We start from the raw sequence: 15,020 nt of genomic DNA on the forward strand, positions 1-15,020 counted from the left end.
TGTAGCTAGCTAATATCAGTAAAGAAAATAATTGAATTTATTTTATATAATTTTTAGCCATAATAATATTGACCATTCCAGATATTTCGGATTATTGTACTAAGACTATCAATATGTACCATGACCTGATATTAATGAAATGGTGCCAGTGGTTTCAGGATCTTTATGACAGAGTGGACAACCTCAAAATTAAATCGTTCTGACGTTTCTGCCACTGGGTATTATTTGTTAATGATTTGAAATTCAATTTCTTCAACTTTTGAAGAATTTGGAAATACTTGTCTGTCAATCATAAAAATAAACTTTAAACATTTTAAACACAACATCACATGGATGCCTCCCTCTGTCCTTCAGTAAATCTTTCCCACTGGCCACTCGCGGTACTGCAACGGAAAATCTCCCTGCAGTCCTCCATAGACAACAGTAAAAAAAAAGACACGTATGTAAAATTGTTGATATGACACCTCAAAATGCAAAGCAGGTCAGTTATGTGTTGATATGGAGATAGTATACTTCTAGACCCTTATAAAGAATATGAAATAAGCGAGAATGCTGTCCAGTTGGTGGCGATGATACACCATTTCGTTGTTTGACAACCGCAATAACGGAAAGAAGAAGAAACTAACGAGGAAGAAGAAACTAACGAGGAAGAAGGAACCCGCCCCCCCAAAAAAATAATACACTCCGATACAGTAGGCGGCGGTATGCACCTCCAAAGCCGGTTGCGACCAACCAATGAAAAGAAGAAGAGACTCCCCCCAACAAAAAAAATTTACGTAACAAATGGTTACCAGCAGTATCTAATGTACAATTCTTCTGACAGCTTTAAATAAAAACCTCAAGGAGAATATATGAATCACAACGAGAACCCTTCTCCTGTCTGCTGACGCTCCTTGCGTATACACTTAGAAAACATGGCAGTTTAGCTACTGCAACTTGGTTAAATGTAGCTTTCTAATATTTTACGCTGTCTTGACTTTTAGAGAAGATTTCTTCTGCCAGGTGTGACTAAGAGAACAAATACCGGATAACAAGTGAATAAGTACTTAATTTTTATTCTAATTCAGGTAATGGAACAGAAGTGAGGGCTGTAAAACCAATGTTAGTGACATCTGTGATGCATACTTTATTTGGGTTGTTGAAAATGATTTTCATCATGCATCCGATCCTGAGATCCGACCTACCTGTGTAGAAGGGAAAATGGATAAATTAATAAAAAAAAAATTTAAATGGAGAAAAAGAACAGGCTTGTTTAGTCTTGAGAAGAATTGTCTACAGTATTACTGACCCCAGTGGGTTTATTTTTGAATTCCTCTGAATCACCAAGCAGTTATTGTTGTGCCCATCTGTAACATGGACTGGTGAGAACACTATTTTTTTTTTTATTCACTCGTGTATTTAGAAAGACAAGGTTAAAGACATCAACAACCTAAAATGTCCTTATGGTAACTGTTTGGTCTGGTAAAAAGTTCTCACCATTTCTTATTTTCTAAACATCTTAAAAAAGGCCAAAAATGTAAACAGTGTTTAGAGAAAGAACATAACAGCACCAGACACAAATAAACATATTGACAGAAAGTAGAAAGAGACGGACTAAATCAGCCCCCAAGCCTTAGCACCAGTACAAATCCCCCAGTCCAGCAGTCTGAGGATGAGAAGGCAATCTAGTACCAAAGTGAAGGCGATGTTGCATTCATGTAGGTACCAAAATACAGTATCAAATTATTTTGTCCTTTGAATGGCTATTGAGAGTTTCTACTGGGTAGTTATGAAGGAATGAGTGGACTGAGTTATTTGTCGTCGTCTTCCACTCTCCCCCACTCATCCAAGTCCTCCTTTACCTCTCCATCATCAGCATCTTCATCTATATAATCACCCCAGGTGTCATACACATGCCCTCCTTCTTCGTTGTCCTCCTGCTCCTCAGCGTCTTCCTCCAGCGAGTCACCTCCATACAGCGGTTCATCTTCATCATATTCCACTACCTCCATCTCTTCCTCCTCTGCTTCTTCATCATCATCGTCAGCGTCGTCGTCCTCATCGTCATCCTCCTCCTCCTCATCATCATCTTCTACCTCTTCCATTTCCAAACCACACACCTCCCCGTCTTCAACCTCACCATCCTCTCTCTTGTCTTTGGAGGGGGTAGGAGTGGAGAGTACATTTTCATCAGTCCTGTCTGTGAGGTAAGACCTGCTGGAGGGGACGAAGCTCGAGGTAGCAGTCTTTGTGTTAATGTAGAGACGAGGAGGGGGCTCCTGCCTGGTCAGTGCAGCCTGGTTAGCCGGTGAAGGAGTGGGAACAGTAGCAGAACTGGCTTTTCTGGAGTCTGGAACCAACAAGCGAGAGACAGGCAGAACGGTGGCCCCGGGCCTCATGGAGGTCATGTTGGGCATGTATTCTCGAATCTCCCCAGGCTCCAGAGGATCAGGCCCACAGGGGTCGTGTTCACTGCAGGATAGTTTGCCATCCAGCTTGGAGATGAAGAGCATGCCTTCACGGTGCTCCTTACAGTAAGAACTGGGGCACATCTCACAGAATGAAGCCGCTTCTTTACCACAGTGGTCACACTGGTGCCACGGACACTCCCACCGCCCTGGAGACAAGGTAAGAGTCAGTCCTCAGGACATGAAACATATCTTGTATTTTAGTGTAAGTACAAACAGTATTTTTCTTTAAATCAGAAACAGGTGGATAAAATTAATAGTTTTACATACTAAACAGCTTCAGTCAAAATTGTCAAAAACTTCCAAAGTGAGACCATGAAAATCACAAGTGAGCCATTCCACATGTTGCAAGTATGAAAAGTTTGGCACATTTGCCCAAAATGATAGATGCTAAACATTTTGTTATTTAATCCACTTTTATCCAAATTTAGCAAAACAATCACATCCAAGTTATTTATATCAGGACCAATAAAACATGGCAAATTTTCCACAACCTCAAACATTATAATCAACTATGAATTCATTCAGTCATTTAAACAACTATTCACATTTTGCATAGGAACAAAATACAGTACATTTATTTTTTTATTTATTTATTAATAGGGATCACCTAATATAAATTGCTCCCTTAAAAAAACCTGTAATCAGACTGTTCCTTCTGAAAACACCAGCAGCCCTACTTGCCTGCAGGCCTCTTGGCCAGGTTGAGACAGTCGGCGTGATAAACCTTTGGGCAACCTGGTTTCTTACAGGACACTATCTGTCCCCCATCACCACAGCTGAAGCACTCATCTTCCCTCTCCTTGGTCACTTCTTGCTTGGTCTTCTTCTTCATTGGTGCCTTTCTTTTCCCTTCCTTTAGTTTTAATTTGTCAGCTGGTGGCTGGTTCTGAACAATGACAAGGGAAAGGAAGTCAGCTTTTCTTTTAAGCTGTAAAGTTATGCAAGCCTTTTTAAGAGTTTTAAATCTACGCTTTTACCTTTGGCCGAACACCCAGAAAACCACTGCAATTCGGTGCTCCACATTTACAGGCAGTTTTCCCATTGCCAAGACATTCCAAGTTGTAGTTGAAAGTCAGCTCCTCACCTAGAGTGAATGTTGCATTAGGTCTATGTTGTTCAAGTCTGTACAAAAATAAAATATCTCAATGACTCCTAGCCTGTCACACAAACCTTTCGGGATTTCTTGTAGAGCAAACAGCCCCACCCTGGTGTCCCCGTTCACAGTCCACTTCTGAGTCTCACAGTTCGGCTGGCAACTATGGTTCATGAAGCGAGCCTGGTTCCCTCTGGGCCCGGCATCAATGATCCGGTCCTGGAAAAACAAACAAACAAACAAAAAACAAAAAAACACAGACTTGTTTTGGCAAAGCAATTGATCTAAATTATACATTAAATGTGCTGCTGAGCTGCAGTAGGTACAGATTAGATTTGGGTCATCAGGCTCAGACTCACCTTGTCCAGTGTAAGCATGTAGAAGTTAGAGATGTCATTTTCCTGGGCATGTCTGATCCTGGTTCGACATTCTTCTTCATCTATAACTTCTCCTACGTATTCACTGACAAACGCTCCCTGAGAAGCAACAGAAGATATGATTATATGTACTAACCACAATATTCACATTATCAGAAATCTTGTCTGATTTCTTCTAACCTACCTTCTTGATGTCTGCCACACCACGTAAACCCCATCCACGCGACAGTGTCCTGAAAATCTCCACAGGTGTGTACTGGCGCTTTGTGAAGGCCTGGTTCTGACATCGCTCCCCTGCCACACACACCTGAGGGTGGCACTCATACATCAGCATGCGGTTAATGCACTCTGAATCGACGCCGCAGGGGTTCTCGTCAGATGCCTTACAGTTACAACGTGGGATCTCTGATAGGTCAGCCGTGATAAATTGCACCTTCCCAATTGCTCGGTTGACCTAAGAATCACATATAATGGCTTTATTTTTTTTAAAAACATAGAAGATCAGGACAGAAAGGTACAAATGACTATTTGGTGACATGGTACCTTAATGTGCCTGTATGGAGGAGGTTTCTTGTCATTTTTTCTGTCCTCTTGAAGCTGCTTCATTTCCTTTTCTACCTGGAGCTCTCTGAACCGCTCTGCTGCTTCTGTCAGGGCTAAAGACACAGACATGATCTTAATCAGATGATTTACACATAAGCTCAAGAGCAAAAAAAAAAAAAAAAAAAAAAGATGAACATTAGCACTTGTAAGAATACAGCAACTTAACTCAAACACATACCCTTTTTGTACACTGCATCTGCACCTTTGCCCATTTTCTCTATGTTGTGAGTGTCACCTTCCATGTAAGGGAAGACCCTAGCCTGGTATGTCCACACAAAATCTTTGGAGCCAAAGAACTGAACTGGGAACTCTCCCACTTCATGTTTCATCCTCAGGATGTTATTTGGGACATCTTTGGCAAGACATACCTCTGCAGGCCACCACCTAAAGAGTTAGGTCAGGTGTCAGAAATCGAAATATGAGTAAAGTAGCTGTCACCTACAGCGATTATGGGTATGAAGAAGGCCCCGTGCCCTTACCGGTATCTTCCCCATTTGACCCACAGTATATCTTTAATTCGAGGCTTTTTTCCACCTTTGCAGTCATTGCAGAACCAGCTGCCCTGAGGCATCTCTATATTCAAACATTCCCGATGGAAAGCGGCAGGACAGGCTTCACAGCACAGCAGACTGCCCCCTGTGAAAGCACAAAAAAAACACATACCAATGATTACTGCTATGATGGCTATTTTTCCCATTAGATTTTAGTTTACAAAAAAAAAAAAAAACATTTTTATTTTATTTGGTTTGTAAAATTATGGCTATTGCGAGGCCAAAGGTACATCTTAAAATAACTTTTATTTATAAATATTCTGCTTTACAATCATCTGAAACTTGAGACATTTTTAGAAATAACCAGCTGACGAATTAAAAAAATACACATCATGAAAACTCATCAAATGCCTGTCTTTTGCTTACTAATACTTCAGCACCGCTGACTTAAAGGACACACACACTGCTAACAACCAAGAAAGAAGCAATGGGATAAAGAAATCCAACCGTGGTTCTGCTAAATAACATCAGTTTTGGTAATTTCGTTAGGGTATCCTGACCTTTTAAGATCCTGGATTTTAGAGGCCGATTTGTGTGTGGAGTGTCGTAAAATGAAAAAGATATATTTTAAAGATACAACCCACCCATCAGCTCCAAACTATGTAGCAATTTTACACCTGGACTCATTAAGAACTGTACACATGATCATAGCAGTAAAACTTTTATGGTAACAATTTCAAATCCCCAAACAAGAGCAGACTCACCTTCAGAGCAGACAAAGCACCAGCTAACGTTGATGTGCTCATGGTTCTTGCAGCCTTTGCGGGGGGTGAAGTGGTTTGGGCAGAGAAAGCTGTTGTTTGCCAGGACCAGGCTGCCTGCTGCCATGCAGTTGTCATTGGCATGATAAGCCACAGGGCAGCGCACACATCGAGCCAATCGTCCTAGGATAAAAATACAGAGGAGCACCGACAGCTTAGAGAGGGAGTCCTTCATATGAAAAAGAAAAAAAATAATAAATCCTGACATATCTTGTCATGATGCTTAAAGCCCATAAGTAATAAATTTAGTGGCAATTTATTGATGAAACAGCTCATGACCAACATCTAACAGCTTGTGAAAAACCTGACAAATAACATGCATCTATTTTGTACCTGCACGCCAAGTTTAAGACAAATATATAGTCAAGGCTACAGCACACCCTTTGTCACCCTTCTTTGGCAAGGAGATTCAGGGAGAGCTCACCTTTGGAGCTGCAGATGTTGAGAGGGTTGGCGATGTGGCAGGACAGGCAAACATGCAAAGGGCAGCGGAAGCCTTTGTTGTGTGGCTGGGTGGCGGAGTAGGCCAGTATACAGTCGGTGTGGTAGAACTTCCCGCACAGTGGTATCATGCATCGCTTTACCAAATTACCAGACTTCTTACATACGAAGCATGTGTGGAAACCTGAAAGGAACAGAAATACTGGTTTTAATGTTTTCCTAAACTCAAGTAGGTAAGAACCCACATTTTCATGATCTCTGACAGATTGCTTTCACACCACTGTCTGACGCACGGTGTACCCACCGGTGTCGCATTCACGACAGAAGAATTTTCCCTTGGGAGCCACTGACAGGCCAATGCACTGCGCGTGAAAGGCCCCGTAACAGTGACCGTCACACACCAGCAAGTCTCCTGTTCTCTCACATACCTGCAGAAACATACACATACATGCATATATATCCAATAAAAAATATGTCCAACATATGAAGCAAAGTCTCTATACTGTCCCATGGATTATCTCACCTGACAGACATTCTCCTTCAAGGATGTAGTTCCTATCTTGCCTTTGTTATCAGCTTGGGTAGAGACACTGTCATTCAAACCAACAGACAGCACCTACAGAGACAAAAAAAAAAAAAAGGAGCTGCTGTTACTCACACCCACTGTTATGCATGTGGTTGGAGGATTGCAGATTCTTGAGTCATTAGCTGAACAATACAAAATGCATACCTCAGGTTTTGGAGTTAGTGTTCCAGTGTGTACGTTTTGTTTCTCCTCAGTGCTGCAAGTTTGTATCTCTGCCTCCGGTTTGGGGGTCTTAGATCCTCTGGGGCTAGGAGGACTGTCCGGAGTGAGGACCCCTGGGACATCCTTTCCCTCTGAGTCCTGGGAAGCAGCGGGTGCACAGATTGTGCTGGGTATAGCTGTTTCTTTCTTCACAGATACAACCTATCCAGTGGGATATTGCAGGTTAAAAAGAGTATGTATACAGTATATGAATTTGAATGACCTGGTTTTGGTCATAAAATGTAATCTGATCTTTTTATATCTTTACCAAACAAACCCATTATACATTCGCAGCACAGGTGAAAGGAAGTAAATGAAGCTTTGGATGTAGCCAGCTCCAATGATTCCTTCAAGCCTTAAACTCTTACTCTGGACAACTTTTTTGCATTGTGCTATGGGACTGCATCTCTTTGAGCAGCTTCATGCAAATGAGCAACTCTTAAAGGTCAAGTCTGATAAGTGCTTTTTTTATGATCAGATGTTTTTTGTGAATATTAAACTCTAAATGTTTGTGGGTCTTGTCTCATTGACTGGACTCCTGTCCCAGCTTTCATGTTTAGATCAATATTATGGGTGTTTATTTATTTCTGAATGATTTATTTAAAGCCAACACAATGTTTTTTTGTATTTTATTTTAAATAAATTGTGTTTGTTAATAATTGTAACTTTCATGAAGAGCTGACCATAGTTCAAGAGAAATTTAAATATACGTTCAGATCCAATTACCTTTTGTGGCACTATGTAGTAAGTATAACACTACACTATGTGGTGGGATGTGAGGATAATAATAGCAGTTTGTGTTTTTGTAGTACCTGAGATTTCTTGATTAACACCTTCACCTTTGAGGTAACTCCACTGTGTCGCTTTTGCTCCTAGGAAATAAAGAAATTGAATGCATACATTTTCAATGCTAGTTCAAAATACTAGGTGGAGTCGCGTTTACATTTTCCCCTCACAAACACATGTGGATAGTACATGTCCCCTGCTGCCATCTCAGTCTGAACATACCTTCTTCTTTGTAGAAGCAACAGACACTTCTTCTATGGTACATTCCAGCACCTTATGTGACAGCTTCCTTGGCCTCTTTCTTTCTTGGATTAATAACCCTGTGTCTAAAGACACACAACACAACTATTCTTAACAACCTACAGTTCAACACCTACTTGATTAAACATAATGTTCAGTAAAAAGACATTTTAAACTTATTTACCAGATTGAGGAGGTAGAGCGGTTTCTTCTGCTGTCTCTGTGTCGACAGAGGGTTGCGTTGACGCCGGAGATACTGGAGACGCTACAGGAGAAAACTCGTCCTGAGATGGACTCTGTTCCAGCTCTGGTGGAGCCTCCGTGGGCTCTACAGAAGACAAGTCTGAGGTAACAATTCCTGGTGTGGTGCTGAGATCCTGGAGTGGTGACATCCCTGATGTCTGCTGTGTACACACATGCAAATGACACGCCATTTGAGCACATTGACTATGGAGTTTTGATGTAAATACACAGGATGTGTTTACCTGTGCTGGGGGGATCACATGTTAACCAATTATATGACAGGGATATTTTACTCCAATTTGTACAGGCATAATCAAAATGGTGTGATTATCATGATGACTTTAAAAAAATAAATATTTCAGAGCTATTTCCTTCATGGGCAACAGATTTTTTTTTCCTCTGGGGGAAGCACATGATGTTAAGTTGAATGTTTACAGGAAAAGTCAATTTAGGTTTGATAGACCTTCTGTCCTTAAGAAAAGGGTTGTAAAATGTTCTTTATATTTCCCTCCGGGTGCTGACAAAACCTAGCAAGACATCCAGTCCTGGACATTTAAAGTTTTTCTTAAATACCGAACATTCAAGAATCATGTGAATAAAACACAATTCAGACTTATGATAGATGTTGTTATTCTATTTGTACCAAAGGAAAACCAAAAAAGACTAACGTCTTACCATTTGAAAAGATTCTGATGTGTGTTTCTTTGATTTACATCTTGGGGTAAATATTTGTTCATATTCTTCAGTTGACTCCAGGAGTCTTTTAGTTGGTTTCCGGAGACGTTTGTTCTCTGACTGGCCTGTGTGAACATTAATAAGAAAATAAATATCACTGTCTTGCTCATTTTACCACCTTAATGGACAAAGTTGACAGCAGCAGGTTGTGTCTTACCAGCTGTGCTGCACGTCCCTGAGAATTGCGAGCCATTCTCTGCCTGATTCTCAACTCCCAGATCAATATCTGCCGATGCTCTTGTATAAGACCCATTGATCTCGGCGGACACCTCGGTCAAATCTTCACCTTTATTCTCAGGAGCCTTCTCAACCACCTGCCAGCGCTTCTTTGGAGCCACTGTGGATTCTGAGTTCTTATTGAGGTAGCTGGCTGGGGGATCAGCGGTGTCAGGAGGACTAGACCCAGGAGCAGCTAAATCAGAGTGGCCACTGACAAACTCCCTGCCATAAGCCAGATCAGCCAGGTCTGAAGAAAGCCCAGGTATGCTCAGTTTGGCAGGCAGTCGCTGTTTTCTGCGCTGCTTGTCTGAGCTCCCTGCCTGAGAGTGAACTGGAAAGTCTTCACAATGGTAGGTGTCAGCTGTCATTATAGGTTTAGTCCTATTCTTGGTTTTCACCACTGTCAATTTCTCACACTGGCCCTTCTCTGTTTTTATAGTTCTTGTGAAACCATCACAAGAACTCTTTAGTGGGTCATCTCCTGTAGAGGTAGGAATGACCAGGGGTTCCTCCTTGATCAGAACTGGTGACGGTGGAAGAGTTAGAGGTTTACCTTCTTTTTCTCGGGTATCATGAATGTCTTTCAGAAGCATCAGGAAGGTACTGAATTTATAGTTGGAATCAGGCCGAAATACAGTCAACTCAGAGTCACTGCTGTCCTCCTTAACAAGAGATTTAAACATTACTTCCTTGACATCTTGAAAAGCATCCATCGGCGACAGAGAAGAGGACGGGGAGGAAGACATTTGATCGGACACATTTTCTGAAATGACTTTAGCAGACTGCACAGTGGGCACACTTGTGCCTCCACTTTTTGACTTTACCAATGAGCCATTACAAATAAGTTTCTTATCCGGCTTCCTTGCCCGCCTTTTTGGAGACCTGTGATTTGTAGAGGATGATGAATTGCTTGGCAATTCCCAGTCAGGAGACATTTCAGTTTTGATGGGTGCATTAGAAGATGTATGATCAAGACAATCATCAGTGTGGGCCTCTGAGATTTGGCTTGTGGCCAGTTCATCATTAAGAGCCGCCTCTTCCTCTGTTTTCAGAGCCCTCGACATCAGACGACGGCTGGCAGTAAAACTCATAGAGTGCTTCTTAGGCGGACTACAAGAGAGTTCATTACAGCTGCCCGAACTCAGTTCAGAATTTATACCTTTAGATGTCACATTATTCGTTAATATGCTAGAGGACTTGCAAGAAGCTATACAATGGTTCACTTTGGGTTCATAAGCTTTTGTTTTAGCTTTTGTTGAACCCTGCTCTTTTCGGACCAGTTTGTCTGTATCCTGTGCTGGAGACACTGGTGTGCGTTTAGGACGGTGTAGCATTGGAACTGAATCCAGGTCAGCATAAGGGGAATCCTTTGGCTCTTCTTTCACAGCACGAGTTGTTGCATGAAACTGGTCCACCGTGAATTTGATGCTAGATGGTTCCTTTGATCCCACTATGTGACCAAATATGTCTGACAAACATTTCTTTTTCCTCTTGCAAGCTTTGCTCCTCTTGGATTGATCTGTGAAGTTTTTATTTTCACTTGGGTCCGTATTAGGTGACGAGGTTCGACCAGGGGCAACAGAAGCACAGGGAGTCTCCTGTGGCTGCTCAGTAGGATGTGGGCTGAGTACGCGCTCCTCTCCATCGATGGGCACTGAAAGGCCATTTTCAGTGTTCCTTTGCCGAGCAGGGAGCAGATACTCAGCTTCTGCTACACTGACTTTCCACGCAGTCAGCAGACTTTTAGGTATCTGCCAAGAACAGGATTAGTCTCAATCATCTCTTTCAAAATATTGTTCATGTAACTTTATATAAGATTTTTTTTTATTTCATAAATTTACCGTGTACTTGTAGTCTTTCTCCTTCTGTTTCCCTCTCCGTCTAAGCACAGGCAGGTTTTCGAATTGATGGCCGCCTTCAAAGGGAACAATGACATTCCCAGGAACCCAGGCAGATTCTATAATTTCTCCAATTGTCTCCAGGAAATACATCCGACATGGACGGGGACTGGGAACTGAAATCAAATACAATAGTTGTCAACTTATTAATTAACTCAGACAGACAACTGAATTCCTTTTATCATGGCATTAATCTCTCAGGTAACGGGCATGTTGTGGAAAACTATTTGATTTTTAAGACCATATACAAATCAAACCTCACCTTTCATTTTAGTGTGGGTCCCCTTGTCTGCATCACAAGTGACTTGGCAGGGCCACCAGGGCCGTCTATTGAACTTCGCCCACACCAAGTCACCTTCCAAGTATTTTACTGCAGGGAGAGGCTTTTTCTTTGGGCTGTTGGACTAGCAAGGAAAGTGAACATAGTTTATATTGTAGATATTTGATGTATAATGCAGAAAACAGTGGTACAGTACATAATACAGTGAACATCAAAACAAAGATGACTGCCATGATTGTACAGATCCTCGAATTAGAAGATCTACAGACACAATCTTCTGTATTGTTTACATTTGCATAGAAAACACAATATTTACACTGATGAACACTTGTCTATTGTGTTTGATTGATTTTAAGCTGTTTTCTGTTGCTTTGTGTTCATGTTTAAAAAATTTGGTGCATTTCTAAAATTGATGAAAGTATAATTAAGAGCCTCAGTGCTACAGGTCTACACATCTGGTAATTGTACAGGTACAATAAGTTCTGATTAACTATCGCTATGATGCATAGACACTCCTACTTTCTCCATGGAAATACATAACCCAGGTCAGCTTTATAAAGTGAGCATTACAGGGGTTCAGACTCACATTAGAGTTGGTGCCAGCTGGTGAAATAAGTCCAGAGTCAACAGGAGAGGTAAGTTCAGCATCACTGTCCGATTCCTCGCCCAAGCTCCATCCATCTCTCATAGTGATTTCTGGCAGTGCACTGGGACTTAGTGTAGGATTGAGTTCAGATATAGTTTTGGACATCAGATTAAAGACAGCAGGTTTGTAAGTCCTTTTATCCACCCCTGAGTTGTGTGCGGTCTTACTGTCAGACCCAGTCCGATTCTGCTTGAATTTTGGGGAGTGGTGAAAAGGTGCCAGGTCCTCGCTACTGGTGCGTTCCCGCTCGTCCTCCGCCTTAATGTCACCGCTGTCGAACAGTGAGGACTCAAAATGCAGGTAGCCATTTGGGATGGGAGAGCAGCGTTCCAAGCTCTCAGAGCTGTGAGGTGACAAGCCGTTTCTGCTCATGCCCTGCAGCGTCTCAAAAGCCTCCATGTCATCATCATTGCCTGGAGAAGGAGGCAGCTGGACTGATGGTGCCTCAAACTCATCATCGTCGTCATCACTGATTGGGCTTGGACAGTGCAAGTGGTTCCTAGGACGGTGGTCCCTCTCTAGGTCAGGCCTGTTGACCACAGTGTTGAGGTCCTGCAGCCTCCTCAGCTGGCTGTAGCAGTGAGATCGGCCTGGCTGACTGTACCCCAGCACAGCTGCCTGTTTGAAGCTGGAGGACGGCGTCTGCACAGCCGACGGTTGGTCTGACCCACACTTCACAATGCCACATTGGTTTCCATAGGAAGTGCTCACAAGGCCATTGCGGGGCCTCAGCTCTGGCTGGCCGGAACCAAACACTGAGCTTACCCTAACAGCTGGTCTGTATGACTGATTCATGTTGTCATGGCTATATCCTGTCAAATAAAACACAGCCAGGTTAGAAGGAGAACATGTGCCACTTAGGTTTCTCTCTTAACTACAATCTGCCGAGGCACAACACAAAATAACGCATGCTGAGAAACCAATAAAACACTGTAGAAATAAGGCGTCAATCAGATCCGGTCCGACAGAAACCCATAAAGGAGCATGCCAAGCAATAGACTGTGTGCACACACACACTCACGCACACACAAAAATAAGCATGGCCTCCATACTTGAGGCAGGTCGGACGGAACAAGACAAAAACACAGCGGCTCGCCGACCCCGCGCCGTCCACACATTTCATTCACTAAACTATCAGAAAATGTCCATCAGGAAATAACACCAGCTTGTCTGACGGCTGTGATCGAGACGATCGCTCAGTCAACGGAGGAGCGGTGAGGCTGTAGTAGAGGTGGTGACACCGAGCCATCACAGAAACACAGTGTGTGGCTCACACAAACAAGCTACAGCCACACGCCGACATAAGGAAGCTACTATTAACTCGCAGAAAGGGCTGATCGCCGCTGCGCTCACTACACACCGTCAACACGTGGAAAAACGGTGGAAAAAAGAAAAAAACAAACTCACCATTATTTGGACGCCGGTCACCGTGAAACCAACAGCAAATGTTTGACAACGTAGCACAAAGCGAGTGTTTCTCTCGGTTTGTGAAAGCGGATCAGTACAATCCCAGCTGCAGCGGCACTAGTAGTAGGCCACAGCACAGCGCTCATTCTCTGCACTTCATCGCCTCATCAGCGGCGGCCCTCTAAAAACTGTCATCTTTAAATACAAAATAACAAGGAAACCTCCATTACGCTGCAACACCACACTGTCGCGGAATTTCACTGTGCCATTACCGGTCCATTAGCGGCCACAGCGGCTTATTTACTACATGGTCTTTTTTTTTTTTTTTTTTTTTTTAGCCTGCTGTCGAAGTGCCCCTGGTTATGTTAAAACAAGCCCAGACTGACTGTGTTGGTGAGCAGCAACCAATCGGCACTGCTACCCAACCCCCCGTCTGCACAGGGCCGTGACACTCACCCTCCTAACGCACGCGCGCACGCGTGCACACGCACACACTCTCTCTCTCTCTCCCTGTCTTTCACGCACGCACGCACACACGCACATTCAGGTGAAGTTTGTAATAGTCATTAGTTATAATAAACAGCTATATGAACTGATATTCATATTTGAAAAGACTTCTTTTTTTAAAGAAATTTGCGCCATTTCTGCGCGTTTGCCCACTATTTCTGCGGAGTTTAAGTGAACCGCCCGGTACAGGCCAGTCTCACAGCGTGCAGCGCCGAGGAGTGCGAGGAGACGACATGATTGCAATGCGCAAACAGCCCTCACACGGCCTCTTTAGTCAAAGCCAAACTCCGTGCGCCATGTTGCCTTTCCTCATACAGTCCTCTGACATGAGGAAACGGGCCGCTCGGCGCGCAGGAAGAGAAAATAAAGAAGGACCGTGTGGCTGTAAGCGTACAGAAAACCGGGGTCTGCTCCGACTGAAGACACCGACAATCGTCTTCCAGCTTCACTGATTAAAAAAAAAAAGATCTGGTGCGCGTATTGTAAAAATCACATGTCTAAAATATCCATAAACGCGCTAACTTAGAGCGCACAATAGGCTCGCTGCAGTGGGCCAGTCCCTGAAGATCAAACAAAAGACCCTTCAGTTCCACGCAGGCTTGACAGCAGAGGAACTTACCTCCCTGTTCAGTTTGTTTTTAATACACTATCATGCTTGTTGGGTCGGATCTCTGGGTAGTTTCACTGACCTTCTGGTGAATGATCCAGCAGAAAGATCAGGTAGATTCGACAAATGATATATTCACTCACCCTAATAGTTCAGCTGCTGCAGCGTTTACATTAAAAACTGCGCCTTATTGGTCTTTTTAAACCGGTTCTGCTTTCACACTGTGCTTTCACAAGGTCCATAAAACAAGACCTTGAATGTCAGCAAGACGTAATTTAATTGAACAAGGGGGAATTAAAGGTATTACTACAAGGTGATTACTATTGTCTGGGGGCATGAGCCCTCTTGTGACTACTGGGAGAATTACATGCGATCCTTCTTAGCAGATG

At 43.0% G+C, this 15,020-nt stretch overlaps 1 protein-coding gene across 1 annotated transcript; it reads right to left on the reverse strand.

Annotated features, from left to right (window-relative positions):
* Positions 1-1,035: 1,035 nt before the first annotated feature.
* On the reverse strand, positions 1,036-13,185 carry nsd1a (nuclear receptor binding SET domain protein 1a). The gene is made up of 23 exons (XM_026330143.1): positions 13,163-13,185; positions 12,051-12,922; positions 11,447-11,588; positions 11,128-11,300; positions 9,225-11,037; positions 9,008-9,132; positions 8,274-8,493; positions 8,072-8,175; positions 7,876-7,935; positions 7,007-7,225; positions 6,800-6,892; positions 6,581-6,704; positions 6,260-6,460; positions 5,779-5,958; positions 5,003-5,159; positions 4,702-4,907; positions 4,464-4,576; positions 4,105-4,374; positions 3,903-4,019; positions 3,621-3,762; positions 3,428-3,534; positions 3,132-3,336; positions 1,036-2,596 (listed from the first exon to the last, which is right to left on the reverse strand). The coding sequence occupies exons 2-23, from the start codon at positions 12,903-12,905 to the stop codon at positions 1,791-1,793; spliced, it is 6,432 nt and encodes a 2,143-aa protein (XP_026185928.1). The 5' UTR covers positions 12,906-12,922; positions 13,163-13,185; the 3' UTR covers positions 1,036-1,790.
* Positions 13,186-15,020: the final 1,835 nt, after the last annotated feature.

This window comes from Mastacembelus armatus, chromosome 10 (assembly GCF_900324485.2).
Source record: "Mastacembelus armatus chromosome 10, fMasArm1.2, whole genome shotgun sequence".
NCBI classification, from domain to species: domain Eukaryota; kingdom Metazoa; phylum Chordata; class Actinopteri; order Synbranchiformes; family Mastacembelidae; genus Mastacembelus; species Mastacembelus armatus.

Excerpts from the sequence above, each read along its gene's own strand:
- nsd1a (XM_026330143.1), bottom strand. The coding sequence starts at position 12,905 with ATGAATCAGTCATACAGACCAGCTGTTAGGGTAAGCTCAGTGTTTGGT. Across the intron at positions 11,589-12,050 it reads CAGCTGGCACCAACTCTAAT|TCCAACAGCCCAAAGAAAAA; the intron begins GTGAGTCTGAAC and ends TTTCCTTGCTAG. Across the intron at positions 7,226-7,875 it reads TGTTAATCAAGAAATCTCAG|GTTGTATCTGTGAAGAAAGA; the intron begins GTACTACAAAAA and ends CCCACTGGATAG.